The sequence below is a fragment of the Ananas comosus genome, linkage group 6 (assembly GCF_001540865.1).
Source record: "Ananas comosus cultivar F153 linkage group 6, ASM154086v1, whole genome shotgun sequence".
NCBI classification, from domain to species: Eukaryota; Viridiplantae; Streptophyta; class Magnoliopsida; order Poales; family Bromeliaceae; genus Ananas; species Ananas comosus.
In genome coordinates, this window is record NC_033626.1 from 13,021,287 (window position 1) to 13,036,236 (window position 14,950).

General features: G+C 36.3%; 3 protein-coding genes across 3 annotated transcripts; all 3 read left to right on the plus strand.

The window, feature by feature from the left end:
• LOC109711824 (histone-lysine N-methyltransferase, H3 lysine-79 specific) lies at window positions 342-2,963 on the plus strand. Its single transcript, XM_020235090.1, has 2 exons — window positions 342-1,078; window positions 2,618-2,963. Exons 1-2 carry the CDS (start codon window positions 641-643, stop codon window positions 2,771-2,773), a joined length of 594 nt encoding a protein of 197 aa, XP_020090679.1. The 5' UTR covers window positions 342-640; the 3' UTR covers window positions 2,774-2,963.
• Window positions 4,440-6,665, plus strand: LOC109711321 (GDSL esterase/lipase At5g37690-like). The gene is made up of 6 exons (XM_020234298.1): window positions 4,440-4,746; window positions 4,840-4,970; window positions 5,090-5,216; window positions 5,313-5,425; window positions 5,524-5,773; window positions 6,139-6,665. The coding sequence occupies exons 1-6, from the start codon at window positions 4,500-4,502 to the stop codon at window positions 6,414-6,416; spliced, it is 1,146 nt and encodes a 381-aa protein (XP_020089887.1). The 5' UTR covers window positions 4,440-4,499; the 3' UTR covers window positions 6,417-6,665.
• On the plus strand, window positions 10,860-13,398 carry LOC109711377 (protein ODORANT1-like). Its single transcript, XM_020234389.1, has 3 exons — window positions 10,860-11,133; window positions 11,757-11,886; window positions 12,569-13,398. Exons 1-3 carry the CDS (start codon window positions 11,001-11,003, stop codon window positions 13,215-13,217), a joined length of 912 nt encoding a protein of 303 aa, XP_020089978.1. The 5' UTR covers window positions 10,860-11,000; the 3' UTR covers window positions 13,218-13,398.

Sequence of the window (14,950 nt, forward strand, 5' to 3'; positions counted from 1 at the left end):
GCGATTAATTTACTTACACTACAGTAGCGTAATTGGGCGGTGATCTTACCGCATGCTAAGTAAAAGAAAGCAAAAACTGAAAATGCATATAGCCCCCTCAACTATAGGGTACTTGTGGAATAGGCCCCTCAATGTTTCTAGCGATCTTCCCATTTTTTTTAAAAAATTTGAATTAGTGTAAAAATTTTGTTAAAGCTAGGAGCTCTATTGGCCATTAACTATTAATCTAAAAATTATTAAAGTGATTAAATTTGATAAGATTCTTAGTAAATTTCAGAATTTTTTTAATACTTTTAAAAATCAAAAGCAATGGCATTTGGAGTAAATACCGCGCCTCTCAAAGTCCAACATCGCCGTCGCCAACGCGCCGAGACGAAAGGTAAACCCCCCACACAAACCAAACCCGCTACCGCATATCGCGACATTAACGCCTTTTCCGTTGCGCACGAGCGCGCATTGGGAGGCGAAGTAGAGAGAGAGAGAGGAGGAGGAGGAGGACGACGACGATGAGGTAGAAGAAGAAGAGGGCGAATCCACGGCGTTTTGATCTGTCTCTCGGCGCCTGTTAGGGTTGGGCGAGGTAGGTGCTGTTCTCGCGTGGCATGCTTCGTCGCCGAGGGAGGAGGAGGAGGAGGGGGCGATGAGAGAGGAGAAGAAGCGTATGGAGGCTGCGTCGGAGGAGCTCGAGCGACGGAGCCGTTATTTGAGCTCGCTTATACAGCGGACGAAGATGAGGACCGAGGCGGAGGAGGAGGTGACAGCGGCGGCGGCGGCGGCGGCGGCGCACAGCGACGGTAAGGTGGAGGAGAAGAGGCGAGAGCCACGGATCGAGATGGAGAGGGAGAAGGAGAAGGAGGAGGTGAAGGAGAAGGAGAAGGTGAAGGAGAAGAAGGGAGAGGAGGAGGAGGAGGAGGAGGAGGAGGAGAAAGGAGATGAGGCACAGGAGAAGCATAAGGTTAGGGTTAGGGCCGCGGACATGCCCCTCGCGCTGCAGAAGCGCGCGTTCCGGTGCGCGCGGGAGACGCTCGCGGCGATGCCGAAGCTCGATAGCAAGCGCCTCGCCCTCGCCCTTAAGAAGGTATACCTCCTCTCCCCTTGTGCTTAATTAGGGTTCCTATGAACTGTGACTTGTTGATTTAAGGGATTGTGAGAAGTAGCGGATTGGTTGTTGGGGAAATGTTTGTTTCTTCTTTATGTTCAATCTAGTTATCTTATAATTTAGCTTATTAATCAACTGCAATTTGTGCTCAAAGGCAACTATAACTTCGTTTATTAAGGATGTTAATAAGGAAAACGGTTTTATCTATGGACAATTTGTATATTTGAGTCGAAATCTTATCACATTCACAAAATTAGGTGCTAATATTCTTCTAGGAACTATAATTTTGTTTATTAAGGGTATTTGCTTTTAGTTTTTCGAGTAAAAGGTACAGGACCCCAGAAAAATAGCCTAATATTATTGTCCTTACTCCTTAGTAAAATCCCTGTAAAAGATACTGATTTAAGGACAACCCCGACAGATTTTGATGCGCGCATCGTGCTTAATTGTATGACTTGATTCTACTGAGTCGCATCTGCTAAATTGTTTTTCAACCCTCTTTTATGCGCTAATATTGTAACTCTTAATCTCTTATTCCATTCTTTCTTTCTAATTGATCTTCTTGGTCCTTATTTACTTTTTTGTTGATGGCCATTTGGAGTTGCTGAACTTTGATTTATTGTTGATATGGCAACCTTTATGTTTCGTATCAGCCTTGTTCTCTTCCATTCCACAATCAAAACAACAGTGTGCATTATGCAAATCTCTAGGGACAAGACAGTCGTCGCTCATTTCTATTCAGCTTTCTCTCTCTTTTTCTTATTTAAGATTCCTTGTAAGAAAATTCTTTTTAATTCTTAAGTTCATAGTCTTTTGCTGAATTGGCAGTTTGGACTCCTATTTTTCCTAAAGGAGTATATGTAAGTATCATAAGTAGATTTAAGCACGGGCAAGTGTTGGCACTGAAGTAAAGTATTGTGAATGGAATAATGAAAGCTCGTAATCCCCTGGTTTAGATGGGCAAACAAACTTCTGAAATGACTTTTTCTTTTCTTTTTTACTTTTCGACAGTGAGAATAGAATGTTTTGTTTGTCTTCATACCTGCTTCGAGTGTTTGAGTGCATTTTTAGTTTGGTTTTAGCAGGATTAGATCTGTACTGCCTCCATTGTGAATTTACTGTATGCTAGCTTTGGCACTCGTGATACTGTTGCATATATATGCACCGGACATGACTGCTGAGCATGTGATATATGAAAGAACTTATGTTTGTCTGAAAAGCTTGCTAATTAAGGACCCTTATGCCAATGGCCACCATATATGGAGTGTGTTGTTTGCTTAAATATCGGTGGATTTGATGACGTGGACCAAAATAATCAATATTTTTCTTTTCTTGCATAGTAAAGGAATGCCAGTTATTCTCTTCAAATTGGGAATCTGTAAAGGAATGCCAGTTATTCTCTTCAAATTGGGTATCGGGACCATGTTAGGAGCTAGATTTGGATGGGCTTATAGGATACTTCTCATATTTAGTGAAATAATTGTCCTTGTACTAATAGTGCTTCTGTTATGTCTGCAGGAATTCGATTCCTTGTACGGTCCTGCTTGGCACTGCATTGTTGGAACAAGCTTTGGGTCATATGTCACTCATTCTTTGGGTGGCTTCTTGTACTTCTCCATCGATAAGGCCTACGTTCTTCTATTTCGGACTGCTGTTGAACCATTAGGGCATTGACAAGAATATTGTAGTTCATCTCAAATGGTTCGGAGTGAACATATCTACTCAAAATACTGTAATTTTAACTAGCCGAACGATTGGTGTGAGAGACTTGTTGTAAAATTGCACGCTTACATGAATGGCACCCAACAATCAGTTCATCTTGCTTTTGTTTCGTTGATTTGGAAATTCGTCTTTGATATTGTATCAGTTTTGCTGATGGCATCTATTACTGGCTTCTTCGCACTCTGCTCTAGTAATACAGTTAAAATTGAGATAAGTAGTTGTTATATACTATGCATTTTCTGATCAGTTTGATCTCTTCTCTCTTCTCATTTCATTCACTTGTGGGTTTGCCGTTTAATCAACTTATCCCTTTCTTGTTTTGCTCTTTTCTCCAGCTCAGAAAGAATCCAGTTACATGAACCTATCTTGTGATGATCTGTACAGTTGAAAAGTTCATCTGAGCCAAGAAACTGTAATTTTTATAACACGTGAATAGAAGTTCTCTATCTGTGTCTCTTCTTCTGTGTTTTTTTTTTTTTTTATTCTTTTCTTTTAAAGCCTGTTAAGCTACTTTATTCATGCCTTTTCTCTTGCTGTCGCTTTTGTCTTGTGTGTTGCTCGTTTCAGAATGAGGCGTGTGTAGTTTATGGACATGAACCATTGATGCCTGCTTAAAAACCAACTTTGGGCCGTACACATTCCAAATTGCAGCTTCATCCAAAAACTTTGTGGAAACTTTGGGATTTGAAGTAATCAAATTCGACTCCATGTTCTCTTAATAATAATAATAAAAATAACAACAACTTTTCTATAATGCTCGCGCCAAATTTTGAGGGAATAAGAAAATTATATGAAAACTCTCACAATAATATGACGGTTTAGCAACCAATGCTACAACCCAATAGTACGTGTGCGTAAAATTAGTCATTTTTTTGTTGGCAAAAATAATGTGGATTTATACCATTCATTTTTATCTACGTAAATCTCACAATTGGACCTCTAATCACACAAATAAAATGATTTTACATGCCAGAGAATATGCAATGCTTGCACCCAATTTTGAGGGGATGAGAAATTATATGAAAATTCTCATAATAATAAGACAGTTATAGCAAAAATAAGTTAGTCCTCAATAGTACATGTACATAAAATTGGTCACCTTTTTATTGGCAAAAACAATGTGGATCTATATCATTCATTCTTATCTGCGTGAATCTCACAATTGGACCTCTAAATCACACAGATAAAATGATTTTACATGGCCGAGATTATACACGGGCATAGCAAAATTTCGGTTTAATCGATATTTTCTCATAACTCTGGTGATGAAAGAAATTAAAGAATCTATACACTTAGTTGTTAAATGATGTGGACCTTTTACAAATTTCTGTTCATCTTAAGTCACCAAAGCTTTCTTGAAACATTCCATTACTAACATCAAAACATCAAGCTAAGCAAGCCTAATTGTTTGAGAAAATCCTCAACAACCTCACCCACCCCTCTCTTTCTCCAATCTAATTGCCCCAATTTTCCCTTTGTTTACTTTTAGGGGTGACACTATCTCACTAGAATCAAAACATCTAACAAAGCGGGAAAAGCAATTCAAGAAGAAAACACATACTTAGAGAAAAAGGGAGAGACTTTTATAGCACAAAAGGCACTATAAATGCCCCTCACCACAACATGCCCACCACCCACAAAACAACCAAGTAAAAACAACCAAGTAGCTCAAAGAACAATGGCCTCTCTCAATGCAGTTGTAGCCAACCTTTTCTTTCTTTGCACCATCTCAATAGCCTCCTCCCTCGAGGTGGGGAAGGGGCCATTCACTTACATATTCGGCGACTCAATGTCCGACGTCGGGAACAACAATTACCTCCCCTTATGCCTCGCGAAATCGGATTATCCGTGGTACGGAATTGATTACAAATATGGGCTTCCTACAGGGAGATTCACCAATGGAAGAACAATTGGAGACATCATGGGTAAGTCTAAAGTGTACCCACCTAGCAATATTGTCCTTGTTAGCTAATTACTCAATAGTACTAAAAAAATTTGGACTGTTTACAATGATGTAGCTGAAAAGTTAGGAATATCATCTCCTCCGCCGTATCTTTCGCTATCCATGGACGACAACACGATCCTTGAAGGGGGTGTCAACTACGCGTCGGGCGGGGCGGGCATTCTCAATGAGACCGGACTTTACTTCGTAAGATGGATCTCTACTTTTTTCCGCTTTTTTGAACTGTCACATTTTCATTACATTCATAGATACGAACACGGATGCGTACTTTGATACGTAGTCTTAACATAACTACACAATTGCAGATTCAGAAGCTCTCTTTCGATAATCAGATAACCGCCTTCGAGACTACGCGGAACGCAATTGCTCAGAAGATTGGGGAAGAGGCTGCCGAAAAGTTATGCAATGATGCATTCTACTTAGTTGCTCTAGGTAATATTTAGTAATTATGACAAAATTGTAATTGTTAGTAAAAATAATTAATGTACTAATTTTGATCAATTTGGTTTTCTTTTTCTTCTAATTTAGGTAGCAACGACTACATCAACAACTTCCTACAGCCCTTTATGGCGGATGGCACGATATACACTCACAATGAGTTCATGGTGCTACTCATGACCACATTAGACCGCCAATTAAGGGTGAGATCATGTCAAAATATATCTCACAATTGCTACAATAAAAAGGAAAAACACATTTATAATTACGATTAATCATTATAATTGTTGTTTTTCTACAGAGGCTCTATGATCTCGGGGCTAGGATGATAAGTTTCGATGGATTGGCTCCATTGGGTTGCATCCCCTCGCAGAGGGTGCGGTCCGGGACGGGCCAATGCCTCGAGCATGTGAACCAGTTTGCGTTGGAGTTCAACTCGCAAGCGAAGAAGCTGTTAAATGGCTTAAATTTTAAGCTACCTGGTGCAAAAATGGTTCTTTCGGATACATACACTGTTGTCATGGATCTCATCGAGAACCCTCAAAAATATGGTAATAATAGCGTAACCTTATTTTCGAGAAATAGGCGAAAACAAAATTATTATTAAATTCTAGCTTAATCTTGGGTTTAAACTTAAATGAATTTCTGAACGGAGAATCGAAGAAACTTCTGTTATTAACTTTGATGGAAAAAGTTGAGGATTAATTTTGATAAGCCGATTAACTTTTTGTACTTTTGGGAAAACATCTAATAAACATCGCTCTCGTAGGAACTCGACAAATATGTGAACTATAATGCCAACACAAGCTTGTTTTCTTTTTTTTTTTTTTTCTTTTTTTTTATTTGTAATTTTAGTTTATTTTTGCATGAATACATGTTGTTCACGTGGAAAACATGTCAATATATATGTATGTAGGGTTTACGACATCACATACATCATGCTGCAACGTTGATACGACCGTTGGAGGACTCTGCTTGCCCAACTCGCAGCTCTGCCCCAACCGCAGGGAGTTTGTGTTCTGGGACGCATACCACACGTCGGACGCCGCGAATCAGATCATCGCCGATCGCCTCTTTGCCGAGGCCGGAGTTAGCCAGGCTCCCCCTCCGGCGCCTCTCGTCGGCTCCGGCCCTGTTCCATCCCCTGCAGCACCGTCGTTGAATTCCGAACCCGCCCCGAGCCCAAGTAGTTGATCTCTGAATCCTTTTATGGACTACTCCGTCCCCGTTCCCGCCCCGCCCCGGCCCAGCTCCTGCTCCTGCTCCTGCTCCTCCTCTTTGATTCTTTTGTTACGAGTCTATACCGTTTGCAACATGAGTTTCATTTTTTTGGGGTTTGGCATGGTTTCGTTTACATGAAATAACGTTGTCGTTAATTACACATGTTGTCTCAATTATCAATACAGTTACTAATACAAAATATCACAAGTGTTGTTGATGGTGATTATGAGTTGTGCATTTCTTTTTTTGAGTGGTGAAAATTATTCTCTCGAAGCATGTAACTGTTTGCTCTGCTTTTTGACGCCCACCTTGGGCCGGCCCAACAGCCCACTAGGGTTCCACATGCAAAAAGGCCCAGTCGTTGCAAAAACAAAATTAAGTGCGTACCAAAATTTTAAAACTTTTAGGTATTCTATTTGGCTACATTTGGAACATATTCTTTTCATGCAACTACTTTTTAGGACCATTTGATACCTAAATATAATTGGTTCATTCACATATATAGTATAAAATACTGCATTGATTTGTCAACATAAACATATATATTGATCATACATCACATATTAAGTAGTATTGTACATGAATGATACGTACAAATTTGGTGGAGGCAACATGAATAATTTTATTCCAACTCCTGAAATTAAATGAGAGTAAAATACGTACGTCGACAAGCTTTTGCCTAACTTTTTGTTTTTTAATTCTCGTGCGTGTTAACTAATTAAAACAAGTGTTGGATCTTCAAAGGATAAAACTAATCTCATGCAAAGCGGAGGGTGAAGGGCCATTTGGGCTCCTTTCAACTTCAAATTGGAGTCTACGTGAAGTAGGTAGCGGTTACTCTTTGAGCCTGTGTGTATTGGAGTAGAGTAAACGATAGTGTATAAATATGGTCTATTCTAAAGTGTGTATAGTACACATACGCAATCTACAACGTCCCAATCTCTTATCTCTCTCTATCTCTCCCTCTCTCTCTCTCTCCATCTATTTTTTTTTATTTTTAATGTTAATAAGAAAAGTTTATTAAGATCGACGAATTTATGTTCTTGTAGTAGTTTATTAATGTTAATAGTTTATGTATGGATCGTGATAAGAGCCGTTGCCGACTCCGTTGCTCGCCATTTTGTGTTGTCTCCCACCACACCCTTCACATGAACGCGGTCTCATGCACGCACTAACTCCAGATAATACACGCGTCTCTCTCTCTCTCTCTCTCTCTCTCTCTCTCTCTCTAACATAAACCTCTCAAAAATTTTATCCACGTAATTAATAATGTATAACCGAAAGAGGAGAAAAAGAAAAATTAAAAAGGACAAAAAAAAAGAAGAGAGTAAAAGCTTCTTGCATGATGCTTTGCTTGCTCACATACACTCACTATGCAACCAACCTCATTATTTACTTAATTGATCCCCAATCTTTGTGTGAATGTAGCTAATTAAAGGATCTCTCCTCCTTCTCTCTTACAATCCTATATGTTTTCTTTTTTTTTTTTTAATTTCCCATTTAAACGTAGTTAAAATGATCTAAAACTATTTCTTTTAGTTAAAATTTGAGTGTAAAAAATATAGTACATTAAAATTATTAATGGTTAACAATTATAGTTGTTAGCATACTGATCAGTTCTAAAGGCATAACCTGCCATCATCTAATGTAATATTAATTGTCTTTATTATGTAATCAAAACATTAAATTATCGAAATATGATAATATTTATATTCAATACTCCCTTATCTCTCAGAAAAAATACTCCCTTTACGTCTTGGCTCGATATTTTTTGATAGGCATAAAATGTTGTGGCGGAACTCAAATTTAGGATCTCTCCCTCTAGTACCATGCATGTAAAATAATGCGAAATAAGTTTTGGTCTTCAAAAGCTTAAGTTACCAGGAATAATATTTTTAATATTTATATTCAACAGCTAGATAATAATTAGGAATTTTCTTTTAAGTAGAAGAAAATAAGAAGGGATTGAAAGACACAAAGAACATATATATATATACCAGAAACATCTAATAAGAAGTTTGGACATTAATTGGAGGAACGTCACTAACTTGAGAGGATGTTTCTTTTCATTTCTTGAGCCTCATTAACATGGACGATGCACGGTAGGAATTAGTAACGTCAAAACAAGAAGGATATCTTATTTTCAGATTTTTTCTTTTTAAATGATATGTTAATAACCCTTGTTTATAAATTTTTTTGGCTTGTTGAAACTCTTTTTTTTTTTTTTTTTTTTTTGCTAAGTGAGGCATCAGTTAATTTATGAACTGATTATTAGTTAGTTCTTAGATAGCATTTGATAATCTTATTGAAGGCAAAATAAGAACACAAAAGTTGCCTTCTTATATTAACAATCACCAGTTGGACAACTGATTATTCCAAAGCATTTGTACACTGAGCTACAATCTTAATACTCCGAAAATTTATCTTCAAGATAATTAATTTAACCTCATTATCAATAAAAGTATCCATATAGCATTTCATAAGAAGTTATTTGTGAAAGAATTTGGTTTGCCCCTACGCGCTATTGACCATGAAAATATGTTTTTGTGAGCTAGATAGAGAGAAGAACAAATTAATTTTATACCTAAATTAAAGACTTGAACACGTCAACTAATGTACAAACTCACTCTGCCTCTTTAAAGATAATATCCTTTTATCATCTAGATTGTGCAATTTCGATCCGATTGAGGTCGAATCGAGATAGCAGAGTTGGACAACTTGATTATAATTTGAAAATATTTCAGCATTTCTGTGTGCTTTCGTGGAAATTTTAAGGACATTATCGTGAGAATACGATGTTCTCCACATAGCTAAATGGAAAATCGATCAGCGCAACATCCTATATATATATATTTTGAACAAAGTCTTAATCTAATTAAGGATTACTCTTCATTAAAAATAAACATAGTTACTAAGAAACATCTTTTAGATGTTCCAAATGACTCTTCTTTCTTAAGCTATGAACCTAATGTTCGCCGAGAGACCGGAAATGTAAAGAGTGCATAACATGAACAGGAAATAATATATCAATTATCCCTTACACTGCGGTAACAAAATAACAGATTGGCATGTTCTTTAGTCATGTGGGAACACTTAGAAAGCTAATGTTGACCTCTTGATCATCTAAGGAAATTGTTGGAGAATGGGAATTTTTTAGGAGGATATTGACTACTAATATATGTATAATAGTACCAACATAATATATAATATATATATATATATATAATATATATATGTATGTATGTGTGTGTGTAGAGCTACTATATATGTGTAGCTATCGAAGTATAGAGGATATGATGCTTCCAACTATTTGATCATTGGATAAAAATTATGCGTTGGATGATTGCGGTCTCCCAGGGTTGAGTAGTACTACTAGGTTGAGTGGTCTCCACAAGTTAATAGTATTAATTCAAAGATTAAAAATAATTAAATGGGTTGATCTAAGGTCAAAAAATTGGAAGCATCAGATTCTATATGCATGCTTCCGATAGCATAGTATCTCTACTATATATAATATATATATATATATATAATATATATATATATATAATATAGTGCTGGTGTGTGTAAATTTATAATGTGCAAATGTGCATTAGTTTCAATGGCCAAAACATGTCTCATGACTATGGCTGCAATATTGATCTCACAAAAGTCATGCTAGTAATCATAAAGTCCACAATTGATGGGGACTATGTTTATATAACTTATTACCAATGACACGTAAATTCCTCTTCGTCACTATCTCTATGCTCAAGAACTTCATTTTGTGATATAAACCAAGTACCAACTCTATCTTGGATCATATATAAAAACGAGAAAGAAAAGGAAAGTAAAACAAACATTGCTAAACTATATATTGTTTTAGTAGAAATAATCACATGGTCACATAAGTTACCGAATAAAAAATTTAAGATTTTTTTTGTTTAAAAAAACAATACTATCTTTTGATTATATAAAGATTTTTAGGCTCGTCCAATTTTTTTTTTTTTCAAAAAAGAAAACTGCTTCTTTAGTGCTTATTTCTAAAAACATATTTTATAAAAGTAGCAAACTAATCGAAAAATGACACATTAAAATAATAGTAAAATCTCTATTCCTCAACAAGGAAACTATGTGGCAAATTAGTCTTATAGTCGAAGAGAGAGAGAGAGAGAGAGAGAGAGGCCCTGTTTGGGCGATCCATCCACACTTGCGAAACAAGCGAAGCAACGCCACACTTCGGAAACCGACTCCCACGTGCGACCGTGCCACCACCCTCTACTCCTCTCGACACGTGGTGCACGCCTTCCTCCTCAAAGCAATGTGTGCGCGCGGGCGTCACACACACGGTCCCCCCACCCGCCATCCTTATAAAGCAACGTGGTGGTGCCTATACTTCTTTATATAGCTCTCTCCTTTTCCTCTCATCATCTCCTTTTTCGTTTCTCTCTCTCTCTCTCTCTCTCTCTCTATCTCTCTCTCGCTCTCATTTGTTGTGTTGGGTTGCGTTTTATGTTTTGGTGTTGTTGTGGATACTAAAGAGGAGGAGTACTAATTAAGTACTGTATACTGGGGAGAATGGGGAGGCAACCGTGTTGTGATAAGGTGGGACTAAAGAAGGGCCCGTGGACGGCGGAGGAGGATAAGAAGTTGATCAACTTCATCCTCAACAATGGCCAATGCTGCTGGAGAGCTGTGCCCAAGCTCGCAGGTCTCTATTCCACAAATTTATTCACAAATTTATTTCGTACGCTTCTGCTATCATATATTTCTGGACCTGTTTCCTACTACATCAATATTTAACGAGTCACCGACCGTCCCTAGAGCAAGTGGCAAAAGGTTTGGCGGTTGGTACCTGAGGTTCCAAGTTCGAATCTGAATGATTCATATTTCCAGCTAAGTTTATTTCTAAATGAAATAAACGGAGCGGATAGCGTGCTACCTATCTCTTAAAAAAAAAAAAAATTTTAACGAGTTATAATGTAGAAAATTAGTTAACATATATTTCTCGGCCTGTTTACTCAAACATTCCTTCTTATCATGGAATATTAGTCCATTAATAATGCATTGAAAAATGCTTTTTTTTTTTTTTAGTTTTTTCACCACCTTCTTCTTTTGAGAAGTGACAATGGTTTTTGGGATTATCTTACTTAATTCCTTGCTTAGTTTTGATAGGAGTTCTCCAGCAGTGGAAACGTAGTAGGATCGTGAGGAGGAAATTAAGTTAGGAAATGGGTGTATACTTAATTTGTTTAGAGGTGAATAATTTGATTTTTGGTGGGTTTTGGCAAGTTTTCATGTAACTTTAATAGTTGATTGATCTTTGTGGAATAGGGCTGCTGAGGTGTGGGAAGAGTTGTAGGTTAAGATGGACAAATTATCTGAGGCCTGATTTAAAGAGGGGTTTGTTATCCGAGTCTGAGGAGAAGCTGGTCATTGACCTACATGCCCAGCTGGGAAACAGGTTCTCTGTTTTTGTTTCTCTCCTCTTTTTTTTTTTTTTTTTTTCTCCGTATGTTATTTTCATTTTAGTAGTTGAATTATTTGGCATTACTACCCATTGCTCTCTCTCTCTCTCTCTCTCTCTCTCTCTCTCCAAGGATTAACAAAAATGGGGGTTTGAATTTCATCTGACTTAATAGTTCTCTTGCTTTTCTCCTATTTATTTTTTGTAAAAATTTACAGAATTTATCTGAGCTATGATATATTTTGATTCAGCTGCCCAGCCTTTTAAAATTTTGATTTTACTATCCAAATATTTTAAATTTGTTTGATTTGAGACGGTCAACGATATTTTAACTTCAAACTTTAAACTAATTATTTTATTTGTTGAATTTATAATTGCGAGAATTATCTGAAGTATACTATACAAATATGTAAAAATAAACGAAACATTGAAATTTAAAAATAAAAGTACCGCTTACCGACTCTAATCAAACAAATTGACAAGTTGAGTAATAAAATTAGAATTTTGAAAGATTAGATAGTTAATTCAAAATGATGCATAGTTCAAATAAGCTTGATATATTTTAACTTTTAATTATTTAACTTTAGAAGGAATTATTAAAAATTTCAATCCTAGACATGAATATAATTTTAAATATCTCTTTGGTTTTTCTAAGCCAAAATTTCTCTCCCTTTGATAGATGGTCTAAGATTGCATCCCACCTCCCCGGTCGAACTGATAACGAGATCAAGAATCACTGGAACACCCACATTAAGAAGAAGCTTAGAAAGATGGGGATTGACCCTCTCACTCACAAGCCCTTGGGTCTATCTGATGACCTCCCAAAACAGCAGCAGCAGCAGCTAGAAGCTGCTCCTTTAGCTGTTGTAGATGAACACAATGAGAAGCTCCCTCCAAAGGAGGACCCAGAAGAAGAAGAAGAAGCACAAGAGAAGCAGAGCAATCCTTATCCAACCACCTTTGATCCCATGGAAGCTGATGAGTTCCTCAGCAGATCACCTGGGTTTTGCACCGACGAAGTGCCCATGATACAGCCCCATGAGATCATAGTCCCCTCTTCTTCTTCCTCTTCTGCTTCCTCCTCTACCTCTTCCTCTGCTTCTTCCTCATGCTCTTCTTATTCTTCTTCAAGTGCTTCTGTGAAAGCAGAGGAGGCTCTGTTTCCATTCATGGAGTGGCCTGAGTCAATGTACCTCATGGGTCTTGATGATATCATGGGAGGGGATTTGTGTGTCGATGGTGGGGATGGGAGACTCAGTTCTGATCCCTTTAACCAGTATCAGAGAAGTGCTTTTGATCAAGAAGCTTGGAAATTGGAGCTCTTTTGATTTGCTTCATACATGTAACATTTGCTCCAAAATCCAACAACAACAACAAAAAAAAAAAACAGAAATAAAGAAGAGAGTGTGTGAGAAATTTTTAAGTTTCCTCTCTTTCGCTTTACTTTGGGATTTAATTGTCGATAAAGTGTAATAAAACCACAAGATAGTGACACTGTCCCTTTAATCATCTCACTTTTCATTTTGTCATGGAAAAATTAGGTCATGCAAAAGGTTATATATCTCATAATTTTTATTTATTTTTTAGCGAATTGGGATTATTTTGATGACATAAAAAAAAAAAGAAAACCAAAAGGTGGCAAAGTTGATGGGGTTTTTTTGATACTTGTGAGCCAGGTGTAATCAATCATTTGAAGGAAACAAAAAGTTTTGCTTCCTTAAAATAGGAAGAAATTAAAAGGTTTTTAAGGAAAAAGTATGCACGATGTTAAAAAGCTTTTATTAGTGGATGCAAACACATCTGTTATATTTTTTTTTAAATAGTGTTTTAAAAATCTGGTTGAATTGGCCTGTCGACCATAACTCAGTTCCTATGCAAACACATCAAGTAAACCAGCCAGGAATTAATTGAATTAGTCTGAGTTATCACTTACATGTTTATCCATTATTAGACATTAAATCGTTTTGATTTAAAATTTTTTAAAAATACTTTGTAAAATATATTTATTTATTTTCTTTGTCTTTATTTTTTAATATAAAACATTAATAATTAATTATTTATGATAATATTAATATGCTGACAACATTTGGTTTGATCGATGGAACCCAACATCTTTTTCGGCTTGTAACCAGCTGCCAATTTTAAAATAGTACTTAATATTTAATAGCTTATTATCGACCGTTTCTAATACAAGTTACAAAAAGGTTTAATAATTGGTATCTGAAATTCAGATTCAAATTTTAGTTATTTCACATTTTCAGCTACATATATTTTTTACAAAAATAAACAAAACAATTTATAATAGAACAAAAGGGTCCAAGACTAAATACCCAGGTTCCAACTAGGGAGGGGAGGGGTTTTTTGTAATAGTGACAGGTCGAAAGTAGTGGCAACAGGTGGTGTATTTAAAAATTTAGACATTCCTTTAAAATTAACTAATAAGACTAGTGTAAATTTATTAATTTTTAGACACAAAAAAATATAAGATTTGCACCTACTTTGAATGTACATATAGTATGCTATTCTTTATATTCGTCCTTGCATTTTTTTTAACGAGATCACAAGTCCCAGCCAACGGGTTAGGACTTAGGTGCTGCACATAAATTGATTTGGCTTGAATATATCAATTGAATCCTACCCTGTTAGTATCCAACTTTTCCTGTATTTTTAGTTTTAGTTTCATCTTTATTTTTATTTTTATTTTTTTCACGCCCCCTTCCTTCTGTTTTTTCACTTTTCTGAGGCCCTAACTACCTCACTTCATGTAACTAATTTTATTTTCTTAATGAATGAAGCAGGTAGCATGTTACATTTCTCTCAAAAAAACTTTTCCTGTATTGTAATTGAAACTTGCTTTAAAAGCAAATACTGGCAAGTAATACATTTTTTTTTTCCCTGAATATATATTTGTACACTAGCCACACACATACACTTGCTCTTAGTACATATCTAAATCCGAAATAAAAATATATATCAACTGTTCTAAATAATGATGACAGTAACACATATTATTTTTATTTGGACGTGCATGCAAGTTTTATTATATTGCATGTTCATTTGA